Raw genomic sequence first — 17,633 nt, 5'->3', positions numbered from 1 at the left:
ATCTCGCTCGTCATCTCCTCTTTTGGAGTCAGAAGCATCTGAGGTCCCTTCGTGCCATTTACATCCCGGGATCGCTCAATACAGCGGTACGCGCTTCCGAGCTGCGCCCCCGGCGAATGGCGACTCCACCCCCAGACGGTCCAGCTAATTTGGAAGAAGTTCGGTTGTGCGTAGATAGATCTGTTTGCGTCGCCGGACGATACCCACTGTCGCCTTTTTTATTCACTAACCGAGGGCAGCCTCGGCGTGGATGCGTTGGCACACAGCTGACCGCGGGGGGTGCGTAAATACGCATTCCTTCCAGTGAGCTTTATTGCGCAGACACTGTGCAAAGTCAGGCAGGACGAGGAGAGCCTTTTATTAATCGTCCGTACTGGACGACCAAGAATTGGTTTCATAGTTAATGCTCCTCGCGACAGCCCTCCCTGGCCGATTCCCCTGAGGAAGGACTTTCTTTCTTAGGAAGGGGCACATTTGGCACTCGCGCCCCGACCTGTGGATATCCATGTACGGTCGTTGAGCGCGCGCAAGGTTTAGGTGATTTATCGCAAGCGGTATCTAACACCATCGACGCGGTTCGAGCACCGTCCACAGGACGGGCTTACGCGCTTAATGAAACCTTTTCGTCACCCGGTGCTCTTCGCAACGCGAGGACCCAGAGAATGCCCTTTAACATTATGCTTTATATCTTTAACATGGGTTAGATGGTAGGCTGTCCCTCCGCCATTAAAATTGATATCGCCGCTATCAGTTGGCCAGCATGATTTAATTATTACATTTTAAAGAGGCGCTCGCAGGCTAAAACCCTCGCGCCCTCCCTCTTTTTTCCTGAGACCTGTCCATGGTGCTGAAGCCTTTAGGTCTCCGATTTAGCCTTTGCAGTTTGCGAGTCTGAAGTTTTTATCAATGAAAGCTCTGACCCTGCTAGCATTGGCCTCCATGAAGAGAGTAGGAGATTTACATGCATTCTCTGTTGACGATTCGTGCTTTTAGTTTGGTCCTGCTGTCTCACTGAAGACCCAGACCAGGCTACGTGCCCAAAGTTCCCACCACTCCCTTCAGAGATAAGGTGGTGAGCTTGCAAGCGTTGCCTTTGGAGCAGGCAAACCCAACCGAGGCTTTGTTGTGCCCCGTACGCGCACTGCGATTCTACGTGGTCCGCACGCAAAGCTTCAGGACCTCAGACCAGCTCTTTGTTTGTTATGGTGGCCAGCAGAAAGGGAAAGCTGTCACTAAGCAGAGGATGTCTCATTGGATAGTTGATACTATCGCCCTGGCTTACAATTTGCAGGGCATTCCTTGCCCCTTTAATTTGAGAGCGCACTCCACTCGGAGTGTTGCCTCATCTTGGGCATTAGCTCGTGGTTCCTCGCTAACAGACATCTGTAGAGCTGCTGGTTGGGCGACACCTAATACGTTCATTAGATTCTACAATGTTCGTATCGAGCCTGTATCCTCTCGTGTTCTGTCCTCACCAGGGAGGACACGGAGAGCAGACTCGCAAGTCGGCTTGCAGCCTCCGACTGAGGCTCCAAATTGAGTTTCAGTATGGAAGGCTAACAGAGCAAAAATGCGTAATGGTTTGATTTGCTCTCTCCACTGCCTTGACAGCCTTTGTTGCGGAGCATTGGCTGTCAGCCTTTCACTAGCTGTATTCTTACGAACCTACGTGTTTGGCCAGGGCCCCACATTGTGTCCCAACGGGTTCCTTTGTGAGTATTATTCCGTGGGGTTAATCCTACCAGCCCACGTTTCCCTTAGCAGAGCACTGCTTTGCTTACACAGCCACGGCTGTCATTTACCTCAACTACGGTTGACTTTCGCCCACCAATAGCCCTTAACGGGGCGGTGGCTTCCGCAGCGTCCCTATACCGCTCAGATAGGGCGCTTCCCAGTCGCTGGCACTACTGTGGGTTAAAGGAACATCTAGTGCCCGGCCTTCTGCCTTAAAACCTAATTCTCCTATCCTTAAGTGGAACCGGAGGGCTTTATGCAGACACTGGAAGAGGTCAGCCCCTAGTGGCGTTTTAGTAGGGTTTCCCAGTTCGTCGGTCACGACGTGACGTCGTAGTGACCGACTGAAAGGGAACGTCTCGGTTACGGATGTAACCCTCGTTCCCTGAAGGAGGGAACGGAGACGTCACGTCCCGTCGCCACAGGTGCTGCCACCTGCTGTTTAGGCCGGTCACCTTCCGGCTTTCTCAGCGAACAGAAGCTGATTTCCCTATTTGCACGTGCGCCTTATATACGCACCTGGCGGGGCGGCGCCAGCATTATGCAAATATCTCAATGCCAAGTTCATTGGCGTTTTAGTAGTATTCGAAGCAGATTGGTCTCTCTAAGCGAGCTCCCAATTCGTCGGTCACGACGTGACGTCTCCGTTCCCTCCTTCAGGGAACGAGGGTTACATCCGTAACCGAGACGTTTTTCAATATTTTACTATGTTCTTACCTCAACTTAGATGAGCTAATACATACCTATCTTTATTCAATGCGTGCACTTTTAATCTTTGTACAGCACCTCATGAATGTGTTAGCATTTAGCCTAGCCCCATTCATTCCTATGGCTCCAAAAGGGATGAATTTAGAAGCCACCAAACACTGTTTTCCCTAATGACTATTACATGAGTAGTTACATGAGTAAGTATGGTGGCACAAAATAAAACTTTTGTTTGGAGCCATATGAATGAATGGGGCTAGGCTAAATGCTAACAAATTCAAGAAGTGTGCAAAGATTAAAATTGCACGCATTAAAAAATTGGTATGTATTAATTCATCTAAGTTGAGGTAAAAACATAGTAAAATATTGAAAAACTGTGGTGTTTTCTTTTAATAATTCCAATGCTGTTCTAAGCTAGTTTCCTTTTAAAAAGTCCACAAAATGATAAGTCTTCACCTTTGAAGAAACACCCAGAATTATTTCCACCTATTCTATGAATTTCTTGTCTTCCTCTGACATGATGGATATGTTCAGGGCGATGTTTTCAAGAGATACATTAATTTATGTTTTCCACATTTGTTTTCTCATTTAGATTCCCTGCTGTGTTTGCACTCATCAAATTTTATGTTGTTCAGACTTCACAGTGCAAAACCCATAAATGTTTCTTCCTGTATACTGAATCACCCACAACTAAATCCATTTTCAGAAGGGAACAGCATTTTGTGTGCCTCTTTTCTGATTAATCCTCGCTGTAGCATCTGAAGCGAAACACTAAGTGTGCAATTTTCCACAAAGAGCTTCCAAGATATTATAATGGGTAGTGATGCTGCCATAGTAAAGTGTACAATTCACCAGACATTGTGGGAAAAGCAGTTTATTCCAGTAAAGCTATGTAATTTTGAGGCATTGCTGAACTGGTAAATCGTACTGAGTTGTCCCATGAAACAAATAAAAGGAGCATACTAAAGCAGTATGATTTTGGAGGCAGTTTCCTGGACATGGCTTATCCTTGTCCCAGACTAAAATGCACGTTTGAGCTGCCTTAATTTAAAAACACTGTGCAGTGACACATCTTAACATATATCAGTACCCTTGTTTTGCACACCTGTATTGTTTTTGTAAGATATGTTTCTAAAAACTACTTATATGTCCTAATATAACTAAGGCCTAGTCCTGGATTAATCTAAACCCTGCCCGGGAAACCGCCCCATAATGATCAAAATTATAATTGATATGATATCTTTATAATTGGTTGCTAATGGAAAATGCACATTTATCAATTTATTTGTGATGTCTCCCATCTAATCACTGTTCTGATCTATAATAATAATAAAGGGGGAGTATGCCAAACCATCGTAAAATAATAATCTTGAGATGAAGATGAAGTTTTGCCACATTGGACTCTAAATCTATTTAGACTCCCAGAGGCTAAAACATCGATTATACAGTAGACTTCTGCACTCTCAGGCTTTATCAGACCTGAGAAAAGGTATGTGGTGGGAAAATGTGGCCTCCTGAATGTACCAAAGTTCATTCCCTAGGTTCAATTTTCAATTTTTCGGGTTTGAATCCATCACACTTCAATACTATATAGAGGCCATGTGGACAGAGGAGCCATATATCCAGCTCTCTTTTCTAATCTCAGATGTCATTACAATGATTTAAAGTCAATACAATCTACAGACCACAAATTAGGAGATCAAATACCCCCACTACATCAGAACCTTATCTGTAGGCTATTATTGAATCTGAGATTACAGTACTTATTTCTGATTTGCTGCATCATTTGAGTGTAAAAATAGAACAGTGAATATGAATAATGAATATTATTCATTATGAGTTTGAAGCATGTGGTTATGAGTGCTGTGAATGATAATTTTAGTGCAACAATATGCACAACAATACATAATGGAACCAGCCCTTACACAAGAAAGACTTTTTAAAAACAGTACAACCAAGAACAAATCTAAATTTACTTGTTATTTTGGCTCTTTTGATATTTGCAAACAGGATTTCAAACATGCTACACATTATAGCATTGAGGTGCTACTTGCTAATAGCGATTATCTCTCAGACATAAAGACAACTAAAATATACTAGCAACATGTTAATCATGTTAAAACCATATTATCATCTTTAAAGATGCTAGCATCATTGGAAATCAACTAACATCATGGAAACCCTGCTACATCATAGTAAATCATGCTAACATCATGCTAAATTGTGGTAGCATCATGGGAAATCATGCTAGCATCATAGTAAATCATGCTACGTCATAATTAGTCTCGCGTAGCCAGACCTTCAATACTGAAGGTCTGATGTTTTTTGCTGCTTTTTCTCGACAAAGCCCGCCCACGTGCTGTTTGACCGACATGTCAAATAACCAATCACAGTTTGTTTCGTCTAGCGTCACGTTTCGGACTCCCCACAATAACGAGCCGGCTGGCAACAAGTCAGTTATTGAAATAACCAGCTGCAACCGAATGGCATCTACGTAAACAACATTACTCACCATAGAACAATGTTATGCACTTCATCAACAACCACACCAAGGAGACGCTCCCATTAAACATCTGTTTGAAGCATATCTCTTCACTTTTTAACACATACAAGCAATTCAGGAGAACCGAACTTTTTGACTCCACTAACTGCCTCAAGCAAAACTCTTGGACGTCTTTTAGAGAGTCTATGCTGCGAACTTTGCAAATTTTTGAGAATCTAATGTTTAGCTGATCATGATAACTGCTCATTATTATCCACGTGAACACGACTGATTCTCTTCCTCATGGAGCTTTGTTTTCCAGGGACCGAAACTAATCGCGACACTCCTGGAAATCCGGTTTATTTCAACCAATCAAAGACGACTTTGACATTCTCACAGGGTTTCCAGGAAAGTGTACGAAAAACATGAGACGTTTAGCCAACCGTTTGTGGGCGTGACGTCTGAGGCTGAGACTACATCATAATAAATCATGCTAACATCATGCTAAATTGTGCCAGTATCATGGTAAACATGCTAGCATCATGGTAAATCATGCTAGCATCATGGTAAATCATGCTAGCATAATGGTAAATAATGTTAACATCATGGTAAATCTGCTAACACCATGGTAAATCATGTTAACATCAAGGTAAATTATGCTAGCATCATGGAAATCATGTTATCATCATGGCAAATTATGCTAACATCATGGTAAATCATGCTAACAACCGGCTTCTATGGCATAGCAACAGCTAACCCTACTGAAAAATTCTGCTAAAACCAGCATAAGCTGGTAGCTGGTTTTAGCTGGTTTAAGGTGGTTTACGCTGGTCCTCCCAGCCTGACAAAGCTGGTCATGCTGGTGGGCCAGCTGGTTTTCCAGCATGAAAAGCTAAGTCCAGCTAGACCAGCTTAAAATGTGACCAAAACACAACTAGGCCAGCTTGCTACACCAGCAAAACCAGCTTCCTACACCAGCAAAACCAGATAAAACCAAGCTGGGGGCCAGCTAAAACCAGCTCACCAGCTTATGCTGGTCTTAGCTGGATTTTTCAGTAGGGAACAACCAGGTAAAACACCTTGGCAATGGGCTTAAACTCCTTAGCAATGGTTAAAAATGGCAATTTCTAATATGTAAACATAGGGTGACCGTACGTGCCATTGTTCCCGGTGCAAACCAACCGAAATCCTGGCCAGGACTTGTCCGGGAAGAATGGCATGTAAGGCCACCCTATGTAAACACTAAAAAATTATCTCTAGCCACTGGACAAATTTTTGTGATCACATAGCAGAAGCAACTTTAGTCAATGATTCCCAGTAGTGTTACAGTTCTAATTATAAAATAATTGCATAAGTCATTATATAATAACATATTATATTACATCACATCAACAAAAATGTATAAAGTGACAGTCAAGGTTTATGGGGTAAACAAGGACCCATAAACCATCAGATACCACATAAACCACAAATACAAATGCCCACAAAAGTCCTGTTTTATTAATTGGGCCTCGCTGTGTTTGACATTTCAATCTAATGGACTGCTCTCAACTCATTTCTCTTATATAACTTCCTTCAGAAGACTTCTCACTGCATCCAACAAAGCTGTTGAAAAAAAATGAATGGGCCACATGAGGCTTTCCCAAACAAGGTTATTAAATGGCCACTGGATCACGAAAGCAGTCCCAGAAATGCTTTTCAGTCCGTCTTGTTTTCCTTATTACTTCTGCGTCTGTTTACAGCTGGGACAAAGGCTTCAAACAGCCAGCGGGATCAGAAAAGGCACATGAGGGGAGACGCTCTCCTTGTTATTTAACCCAGCTAGATCTTGTCTAGTAACACAGCTTTATCTTTTGCAAAGACGAGGTGGGGTAATAAGGTCAGCCGAACCCCGGAGACAAGGAAGTGAGACTCAGGAGACAGAGAGTGTGAGTTTTTGAGATAGTGAGAAGAAGAGGACAAGGCACGTGGGGTGGGCAGATGGATAAAGCAGACGTGGGATGAACAGAAACAACTGACAAACTCTAGAGAAGTGTTCACCAACCCTGTTTTTGGAGATCTACTGTCCTGCAGAGTTTAGCTCCAACCCAATCAAACACAACTGAACCTGCTAATCAAGCTTTTCATGGCTACCTAAAATATTAGATGCAGGTGTGTTGAAGCAGGGTAGGAACTAAAGTATGCAGTAGGGTAGATCTACAGGAACAGGGTTGATGTCCACTGCTCTAGAGCTTAAAGGGATACTTCACCGATTTAGCATTCAGCTTTGTATCAGTAGAAACCCGGCAGTATTTCTAAATGACCCTCCCTCATGTCCCTGTGAGGGGAGAGATATCTGTATTTTGGTTCTGGAAAAAAGTCCTCCGATTGACACAAAATGACGATTTTTATGCCTGCACTAAAAGATAATCTGTTTTTGTGTGTGTTTTAGTAAGTGTTGGTTTGGTGTGTTTGAGTGCTCATTGTTACAAATACACAGCAAAAGTTCAGTGAAATTTTTATTTGTGCATGGTAGAAAGAAATACTGATACTGACATAATGATGTACAAAAAAGGGAGAAACGGAGGCCAGAGTATAAAGTGAGTATTTTGTTTGTTTTTTACATCCGTCAGCTGAGCTATGGTTGTTATATTTACGTCTATAAACCGTCAAAACCGGCAAATGATGGAAACTTACTGCGTGTCCTTTCCTGGTTTTGACTGTACATCCCAATACAAAGCAATTTCCATGGGAAAAAGGTAGTATTTAAAATAATCTATCAACTAACTCGTCAAAGAGACTCACGTTAACCGGTGTCATTTCAGTTTTCGAGTCAACTTGCTGGTAGTTAGCCTGGGTGTGCCTCATAAGCCTTGAAAAGTGAAGCTGCTGGCTCTTTGATCGCCCCCCCCCGGTGGGTGGCTGCAGTACAAGTCATAAACCCCGCCCTCTCCATTGAAACGAATGGGACTCTGCTCTAAATAAAAAAATTATTTACACTTCCAATAAAAGTTTCCGAAAGATGTTTTTTGTCCTTTCAAGTAGTTGTTATCACGCTGATATATGTTCAAGTGTTCATTATTGTGATAAGTTTCATTTTAGCTAGTAATTTAATTTAATGCTATAGAAACGGGGCGTGTCGTTATGATTGGCGTGGTTGAATTGGTCCGCGAGAGTGTTTGGGCGGAAGTTTGATACCGCGGCTCCGCCTCTGGCTCCACGGACGATTCCTTCTGCGCATGCCTTGGCTCCAAACTGATGTTTTTACGTAATATGGCGGCGACCGTGGTCGGACATTTTTTGCTTCAATTCATTACAATGGTGGGAGGCGACATTGCGTCGTCCATCTTTTTTTACAGTCTATGAGCTAGCCTAGTTGAATGTCCCTCCCTCCTGCCCTATCGAACCGGTAGACGTGGCCTAGTAGAGCAGCGAAGCAGTGCATTCTGGGATTTGGTGTTTTTATCCACATGAGCCAAAAACACATTTTCTGGCTTTTCTCGGCCTAGAAGGCACCAATTTCTAAAAAAAACTTTACATTTCTACTACATAGGTGACCCAATTTAATAATATATTCATATTATTAATTCGCGTGAAGAATTCCTTTAATACTTTTGAGTGTCCTGTTTTTACTGCTTAATTCAGTTAGGTAGATGCAGAGTAGGGTTATAAAAGAAAGTGACAACCACCGGGCACAGGTCTTGCACATTGCTGATGGGGCTGTGCATGTAAACACGACAAAACAGGTTGGGAAACCCTGCTACTGTATAGAGATCTTAGTCTACTCCAATAAACTCTCATACAACTCTTGCATGATAATTGCATTTGAAAGCGAGGTGTGACTGCACACAACTGTGCACACAATTTTATTTTAACACGATATGAGGAAGTAATTACACACATCGTGCACCTAATTCTACTTTCCCATCGCAGAGCCAACCAACGTCTGAGCTCGGCAATGGATTATACCATGCATCTATAATTTCAGATGTAGCAACTAACCTTCAGTGAAGACACTTTTAATTACTTTTCTATTAAATATGGAAACTTGAGCATTAAAGGAAAAGTTCGGCCAAAAAAAAACACTTTAAAAAATGTGCGTACCGTACACTTTTTTGGTCACATGACCTTTCTAAGTATACCCGTCACTCTTTTGGGAACAAAAAGACTTTTCTAGGTGGGTGATTCTCACAAAACCATTGAAACACCACGGCACTAATGATTTTAGCTGTAAAATGTGTAATATAGTAACATTAAAAAGCATCAGAATTAACACAATACTGTGTTCTACCTTGCACAATGTGTGATTTCAACATAAGAATTTATAATTGTATATTTTATCTCATTTTCTGCTGAAATTCTCATTACCGCAATGTGTCCGGCTGTGTTTGAACATGCGTTATGTTGTAATTTAATCAAATTAACATAAAAAATATTAAGAAAAAAAATAAATGGATGTTTTGCTAGACTACTTTAGATGACAGAAAAAATATTTACTGAATATTCATGTATAATAATAATGAAGAAAAATTAGGAAAATTATGTGTCCATGCCTGATGTTCTCATCCTCCGCAACACTTTTTGAGAACAGTTTAAGCACACATACAGAATTTTAATAAAGTTTGATTTTGAGTGACCAAGCACATGGACGAGTTACTTCAAGATGGCTACCAGGTAAGATCATTTTTTTACATTTAATTTGAAATATTGTCTTGTCAGAATGCTTACATGTCATTTTGATTATCATTACCGCAACATATGCTTTTTAAATGTTAATTTAATTAATAGAAGCATAATACTTTGATTTTAAATGCATGTGCAGAATCTCCAAATTATGTTCTTTCAGGTTTGTCATGTCATTTTGAAAATATGTCAGTGTTGATGTTTTCTGACTGTTGCGGTAATGAGATTTTTTAGGACTATTTTTTTAAATGATGTTACAAAAAGTGTTAAATGATAAGTAAAAGTTTTTAAAAAAGTAAATTTAAGCAATTTTTACATTTTCATGCTTGACATTTTTAAAACCAAGTTTTCGTGAGAATCACCCAGGTATACCAATAGGTGTGTTTGACTTCATGCGATGTGAGAGCAAGTCAAAATTAGAGTTGAACAAGCCTTCTCAAACTTTTGGTCACATGACTTGCTACCAGATTCATTGTGTGGTATCACTAGATCTTTTTGGACTAGGAGTGCCTTGCAGTACATCTTTGCAAAAATACAAATCTTGAAATCAGAGCCATACATCAGTTGGACCTGAGATTGCTAAAGCAAGCAAGCACAGGATTTATGAGGTCTGATGCTGGAAATATCAGTACTAGTGTTGCCAGAGTCCTGGCTTGATAAAGGAAGACAATTTACTAAATTCCTACGTTTTTACTGCATACTAGCAGAGCTTTGATTAAGTGACCATTTTAGTAGCATACATTCTCATTTAAATACACCAATGCTTCATCCTGTAATGATAAAATGCAAAAATCCCGGGGGATCGAATATAGCACATCCAACACATGCATGTAATTTGCCACATCTAATTTGTACTCCTCCTTATCCCCTGCTTTTCATTCATCTGTGGCACCTTCTGCATTAGCATGTGTTACCATTGGCTGTAGCACAGCAGACGCGCTCTTTGCTTTTTTCTGACAACAAGGGAAGTGAATTTAGGGACTTTTTATCTTCTTAATTATGTAAATTATATGCCACTGATATTCCTTATCAAGGCTAAAGGAAGCCGAGCTTTCTTCCTCGGCAAGCTGTGGAGCCATTCAGGCTGAACGTTTTTTCCAAACTTGCTAAAAGAATTTCCGCCCTGACTCACAATAAGATGGGAAAAAGCAGTGGCTTATAACTCATTTCTCAAAGACGACTCTAAATCTGTGTTGCCTTCAGTTGTGTGCTACTTTCTCATGCACCCAGAGCCACAGCTGTGCAATTCATCTCCAGTATTTAGGCCTCTTCTTTAAATTTCAATGTACACATTTTGACATTGATCACATATCTCATCGTTCCATCTGCACAAGCATTACTCTATTAAACTTAGTGGTAGGTATCACGTTTCATTCAGGCATATTTTTAAAAAAATATTTTAATCATGGTGAGTGTGAATTAAAGAGTTAATTCTAGCACCACTTAAACTAGATGTCCACCAGAGTGCAATGAATACAACATTTTGAGCTTTTGCATGATTAAGGGATTTCGAGGGATTCCTTTGAAAATGCATGATAAGTGCAATGAATTGTTGTTCTTATCAAATGGCATCAAACTGGCGATCATTAAAGCAATCCCTGGGAAGGATTGCCAGGATTCATTATGGATCAAGTTTACTTAATTTTCATTGACATAAACAACTCGAATCCCACAATAATTGCTACATGAATTATAGGCTTGGATATTGAAGGGCAACTACTGATTGCATCAAGGATTCAAGTCAGCCTGCAGGGGATAACTATACCCTGAGGTAACCAGGTTTCCGAACCGGTTCCAGTACTCTTAAAGACCAACAGGCAAAGCCAAATCATTCAACTCAATGCCATCAGGCTAGAAAATAACATATCACAATCATAAACATTATCGACACCAGAAAATCAGACTAGAGGAGCTCTTGTGATTAAAAATCATGGTCCACCGTGAAGTATAAAACTGTATATATAATACCTGCTGTGAAATTGTAGCTTGCAGAAAATCCCATTGCTTCCAATTCACCATCAGCAACAAATTTTATCCATAGGTAGCGGCCACTCGATCTGATATATGGAGGGTTCTGTTGGCCGCAGTAGCGTCCAATTATTGGAGAAAAACCAAAGGGCCCGTCCCGCACTTCGATGTGGTCAAATTTACATTCCCATGAAGGTTCAATTGAATACTTTTCATCAAAGAAAAGATCAATGCATTGTCTCGGGGGAGCTGAAAGGAAAACAAACATGATGATTGACAGCTGTAACCGATGACGGATGATGTCATTTGTTTGACATTGTTTACATGGAAAGGGTTGTGCACTCACATACATTTAATTCTAGTGGTGTAAAAATGACTGTCAGTACAAAATGCTAATAACAATATGCTTTCGGTTAACACGTAATTTATTCTATTAATGCAAATGAAAACCATAATAATGTTTACTAACATCATATTTGTGCGGCATAGCATTTATAATGAACTGAATGCTCCATTGTGCTATTGAACGTGCAATATAAACAACCCCCACCGACCAACCAATCGTCACATGATGGATTTATGTTCAAGATCCATTTGCCACACGAAGGTTTGTACCTTCAATGATGTAGATGCATTCTCGCTCTGGTGGATATTTGTTTGGGTAATTGGGTGAGGTGAAGAGGCCTCCCTCTGGTTCTTTGACCCAGGTACCACACTGACCTGCCGGCTGCACTCCTGAATTGTTTTTCACTGAAAGAGAGCAGTCACATGTCAGAGATTGCCAGGAAAGATGGAGAGTGGGTGGCTATTTTGTGTGACACAACATCATTACCTGCTTCCTTCTTTGTTGCCCCAGACAACCCAAGCATGAGAAGACCTGCAACAACTGCGACAGAAATAAAAATCAAAACAGCATTGAATTATTATAACTCATGGAAACTGAGCTGTAGCATCCATCAAGCTTAATTGAATAGTAGTGCTATTAAGTATAGATGTATGGAAGTGCATTAATAAAAAATAAGCAGGCATGTGCATCATTGCGTTAGCGGCGCAAACGGTTGCCGGTTCGAAACCTAGAGAACACACATGCTGGTGCACTTTGGATCAAAGCCAAATGCGTAAATGTAAATCTAAATAAGGTTACGCGTACACATAGTTATTCAAATAAATGAAATGCTATATAAACACGAAAATAATAAGCTAATGCAAGCATGCTAATTGAATTAGATGCGAGTTTAGAAAAGAAAAGATGATTGGCACAACTGTAGCAAAAAAATCCTCAATATAATGCCATGATGCACGTGCAACTGCATACCACTAAACGATTTTAATAAAGGATTTAAACCGGTTAAAAATTACAAATAAAGTTCCAGCAGGAATACAGACAGGCACGTGTAAGACCCCGGTAAATGCAAATACACCTCATGCGTAAAATTAAGCGGATAGAAGAGCGAAGTTAACCGACAGCTGGACTTACCGTGAAGGAACCTGTTCCCATGTACCATGTCTATTCCTTTCACAAAGCGCTTTCTCAACTAATTCCATTTAGATGGGAATACTTTCAGAAGAAAATATCGAGATTTGCAATATCACAGCGAATATGTCAACATTTCACAGCCCTTTCATTCATTTCACTGTAGTCGATTCGGTTACGGAGACTCCAGTTATCCACAACTATTCATTGGTAGTTTCGTATAAAACAAGATTTAAACATCCGCACGATTTCCATCCAAACGTTTCCAAACCCCTCTGGTGATGGATTAATAGGTCCGTCATTAGCTTTCCCGCTCGTTCCACCTTTCCAATGTTACCATGAAAAGATTCATACAGGGGAAAGGTTGCCAAATCTTCCATCCATCTCTATGGAACAGTTATCCATTTGCGCATCGTTTCGCTCCTTTACAAAACAAAGCTGAGGCAACTTCGCGAAGAAAACTCGTAATGGGTTTCATAAAACCCTTTCCCTGTGTTTCCTCGATAGGGTACGCAATACAAACCACCTTTCCAGTCATGCGCCTCTGCTTTCCTCAACCTCAGAGTTAATTCATACCATCGCTCCTCTCTGGCAACTGGCCATTCATTATGTTATGTCAACAGCTTAAAAGGATGCGGCGGCAAACATGACTGTTCGTCATGAAGGTCTGTAATCCATTTTAGATGATGTTCTTGAAAACGCAATGTAAAGCCGGGCAGACTGCGGGATGCAACCAAAACAGCTACAGCAAAATATTGGGGTAAGCAGAAAAATTGCACTGTGTAAGGCTGGGGAATAAAGCAGCGAAGGAGATGGCTATCTAGAGAGCCACGACTCCCATCAGCATCCCCAAGCCATAAATGTACCTGCAGTGTTGGATTGGCGAGGAACATCTGCAGCCTGCGGACATGTTCGGTCCGGAGTAAAGTAATGAAGTATGCACACACTATACAGTCATGAGGACTTATGTGGGGTGCTACTACCAGACAGTCACTTTTTTTTAGAATAAATTTTAATTAATAAAAATGATAACTTCATTCATTAATAAACTTGCGCTCTCCGAGGGTTTTGCAGTTGCCTCATTACGCGCTTTTTTCCAAAAATAAGCAAGAAGAAAATCATCAATGAATTTACATGAAGAGTTTTTGAAGTAGCCTATTTAAACCTTTTTAAATGTGTTATTATTTTGGCTGCTAAGCTTATGCAGTTTGTTTTTCCTCGATAGTCTTTTTAAAATTTTTAAATCAAATCAAACCTTTGGTTTTTATGATTTTAAATATATGTTAGTAGTACTGTTTCATTTCCCTTAACTCTTCTTTTCAAAGCATTCCAAACCATTTTAAACATTCATAACATTCTTAAAAAAAAATAGGAGTGCTTCATGATGCCATTTTTGGCTAAATGGTTTTATAAAGAACCTTTAACATCAGAACAACGCTTTCTGTTTCAAAAAAGGTTTTTGTAATCAATAAATCATCCTTAAATAAAAAAGAATTAAAGAAAAATAGAGAACTTTAAACTAAATAGTTCTTTGAAAAACTGTTTGGCATCCCTGTAAAGACCTTAAGCATCTTTATGTTTAAGGATCTTATAGTTGTCAGTACCCAACATAAGTGAAAAAGATGCCTATTATCATAGTTAAAATGAATAAAATGAAATTTTGCTAAACCCTACTTTTTTGAGATGTGCATGGAAATGTGTATAAACAGCACACAGTGTGAAAAGTCTTGCAATACCAAATTTCAATTTTGCGTGCATATGATACACCAGTCTTTTTTTTCTATTCACTTAAAGGTGGGGTGCAAGATTTTTGAAAAACATTTTAAAAAAGGGAGTCGGCCAAGTACAAAACACACTTGTAGCCGATAATCAGTAAGGGGGCGTGTCTACTAACCGTCATCTTTGCCTGGGTTGCATATGTGTGGGGTGGGTCTATCAAAGGGTCCAGATTCTATTGGGGTAGGGGCGTGTTTGTTTAGGTGATTTCAAATGTCAACTTTGGCTTTCAGAGATCATGCCCCCCCCCCCCCCCTAATATGGCATCTTTTCATGTCGTTTTATGAATTGGTTTCTCTTTTTTTACCATTGTTGCTTGGGTGTGGGGTTAAATTTTAAAACCAAATCTTCTCCCCTCCTGAAAACGATCTCTCTTTACTTCTGGTCATATATGGCAGGTGGGCGTGGTCTGGGAGAAGATCGCTGCAATTAGCAACATGACCCCATTTTCAAATTATCCAATCAGATCAGTTGGATATAGGTCACCACGTCGAAAATAAGGCAATCGCTACTTCAGTTTCAGGGCGACTTTATGTAGGTGTTTCCATGTTTTTGTCTATTTTTTAAACCATGGTAGCTTGGAGTTGGGGTTTGAATTGAATTTTGGGTTAGGATGTCATTTTATGTTACAAAAAGTTGTCTAACCCCAAACTCAAGCAACTATGGTAAAAAAGCAAGAAAATAATAAATAAAACAACATGAAAAAAAATCCAAGCCCATGTTTTGTTTTGAAATTTGGCAATTGCAATATTTTGTCTATCTTTTTTATTACTTAATGACAATTGGGATCATTTCCAGTGTTTCTCTAGCTCAGTTGGTAGAGCATTGCATCAGCAGTGCAAAAGGTCACGGGTTTGATTCTCATGCAGGAAGCGCACACTAGTGATCAGTGCGAGTTGTCGTGTAACCCGTGGGCCCCGCGGGTCGGGTAAAGAATTTGCAACTTTATGGCAAATTCATGGCAGAAGTTGAAATTTTCTCAACTTTTCAAGCAGCAATGCATGCGTTAGCCAATCAGATCGCCTTATGCAAATAACCTATGCAGAGCCAGCCAATTACGTTTATGGAAGACCGGAGCATGTGTTGCGGCCACTGTGATTGGCTGTTGGCCACGCTTCAGACAAGCCTTCGGTCAAGCGTTAACGCTTTCGCCCCATGTGAATGTACCGTAAGTTGCTTTGAATAAAAAATGTCTGCCAAATGTAAATGGAATAGTGTTGTTCATAGAAAGAGTGAGTACACCATGCTTAGTCCTCCTTGCTATAGTTTACTGGCATGTTCAAAAGTCGTAAGGATGTGAAAAGATTTTATACTGTAAGTAGACCTTTGCAACCAGTCCTTTTAACTGATTCTATAATCCCATCAACCATATTTTGTCAGATCATCAGTCTGAAGTATTTTACATATTAATGCTAATGTGAAGCACATACTGTTGTTTGCAGATTTGTAGAAACATTAATGCAGCACAAAAAACAAAACAAATACTTTCATAGAAAGCCACAGTTACAAATTGAGTATTTCAAAACCATCCGCTTTCAGTGATTAGAGACTCCTATTCTGTATTTTTTGTTTGTTTGTTTGATTGTTTTGAAAATGTTCAGTATTTGGATTTAGGCATGGATGAAGCTGATCACAAACTCTGTGACTTCTGCTCAGATTGGCAATGAGAGATATTAACATTGACAGATAAAAACCAATTTGTCCCAATAATCGCCTCACTGAGCTCTTTTTTTAACAGAGATATTGATGGTCCTCATTTCAAAAACTGAGGAAAAACTTTGATACTGGATATATAGTATTCTTTATTATAAAGACACACTGTGTGTCATGCTAAACTAGAAAAAAATTAGAATAAAGACTTTAGATTGAATTTGATGTCCCTAAGTGATTTTACAACTTGATTTTCTTACTGTATTGTTACTTAATTATATTATATTTTTCAATAATATAAAAATACTTAACAAACAACCCTTAGGAAATTTATTGCAGACAGACCAGGCCAAAGGGAGCAATGTTAAAGCTGCTTGGAAATAATTTTTTGAGGAAATTTTTTTTAACACTCAATCAGGTCTGTCCCTCTGGCAATAGCTGTATAAAATTTAAAAGTGGCCTTTGGACCAGATTTATTTTCTTAGACAGATAGCAAAAGAAAAACAAAGAAATCTTTTTCATCACTATCAGCAGTAGTACCTGATAGGAAAGCACAAGAGGCGAGATTGTTTTATCAAGTGGTGATAGTGGTTCTTGAAATTGGAATTTCTCCAGGAAAAACTGCTGGAAGTTGAATATCTTGCATTGGACCATTATTCATCAACTGATGCTATTTATGACCTCATGACTGTGATTTGGAGCTAATAAAACACTACTTTAATAATGTTGTTTTTTCTGACTATAGACTTACATTTATAAAAAGAAGCAACTTTATTTAAAGGTGCCATAGAATAAAAAAAATTATTTACCTAGGCATAGATGAATAATAAGAGCTCTGGTAATGTCACAACGTAACCCTCAAACTCATTTGTTTCCTCATTTTTATGTCAACCTTGTGCACGCAAAAGGCTGCTGGAAAACAGGCCAATCTCAACACTGAAAAAAAATGATTCATTCAATTTACTCAATTTTTTAAGGTAAGTGGTTGCAATCAATTTATTTAAGCTATATTAAAACAAAAGTTTTTTATTTTATTTTACTTTACTAATCTTTTTTGTTTAAATGTAGCTTAAATAAATTGATTGCAACCACTTACCTTAAAAAATTTAAGTAAATTGAATGAATAATTTTTTTTTAAAAAACGTCCATTAACAATCTCCAAACAATATTTTTTTCTCAAAA

At 39.6% G+C, this 17,633-nt stretch overlaps 1 protein-coding gene across 3 annotated transcripts in view; it reads right to left on the bottom strand.

Moving 5' to 3' along the window:
* neto1l (neuropilin (NRP) and tolloid (TLL)-like 1, like) overlaps positions 1-13,955 on the bottom strand; it is a 118,254-nt gene extending 104,299 nt beyond the window's left edge. For all 3 annotated transcript variants that reach the window (XM_055183043.2, XM_055183045.2, XM_055183044.2), the window contains exons 1-4: positions 13,029-13,955; positions 12,384-12,437; positions 12,167-12,301; positions 11,552-11,800 (exon numbers count right to left, since the gene is read on the bottom strand). In XM_055183043.2, the coding sequence (XP_055039018.1) occupies positions 11,552-11,800; positions 12,167-12,301; positions 12,384-12,437; positions 13,029-13,056 (466 nt within the window). In that variant the 5' untranslated portion in view covers positions 13,057-13,955. The remainder of the gene's footprint in view (positions 1-11,551; positions 11,801-12,166; positions 12,302-12,383; positions 12,438-13,028) is intronic.
* Positions 13,956-17,633: the final 3,678 nt, after the last annotated feature.

The sequence above is a fragment of the Misgurnus anguillicaudatus genome, chromosome 25 (genome assembly GCF_027580225.2).
Source record: "Misgurnus anguillicaudatus chromosome 25, ASM2758022v2, whole genome shotgun sequence".
Lineage (NCBI taxonomy): Eukaryota > Metazoa > Chordata > Actinopteri > Cypriniformes > Cobitidae > Misgurnus > Misgurnus anguillicaudatus.
The sequence above is the reverse complement of the archived record's forward strand: the minus strand, read 5'-3'. Positions and strand labels throughout refer to the sequence as shown.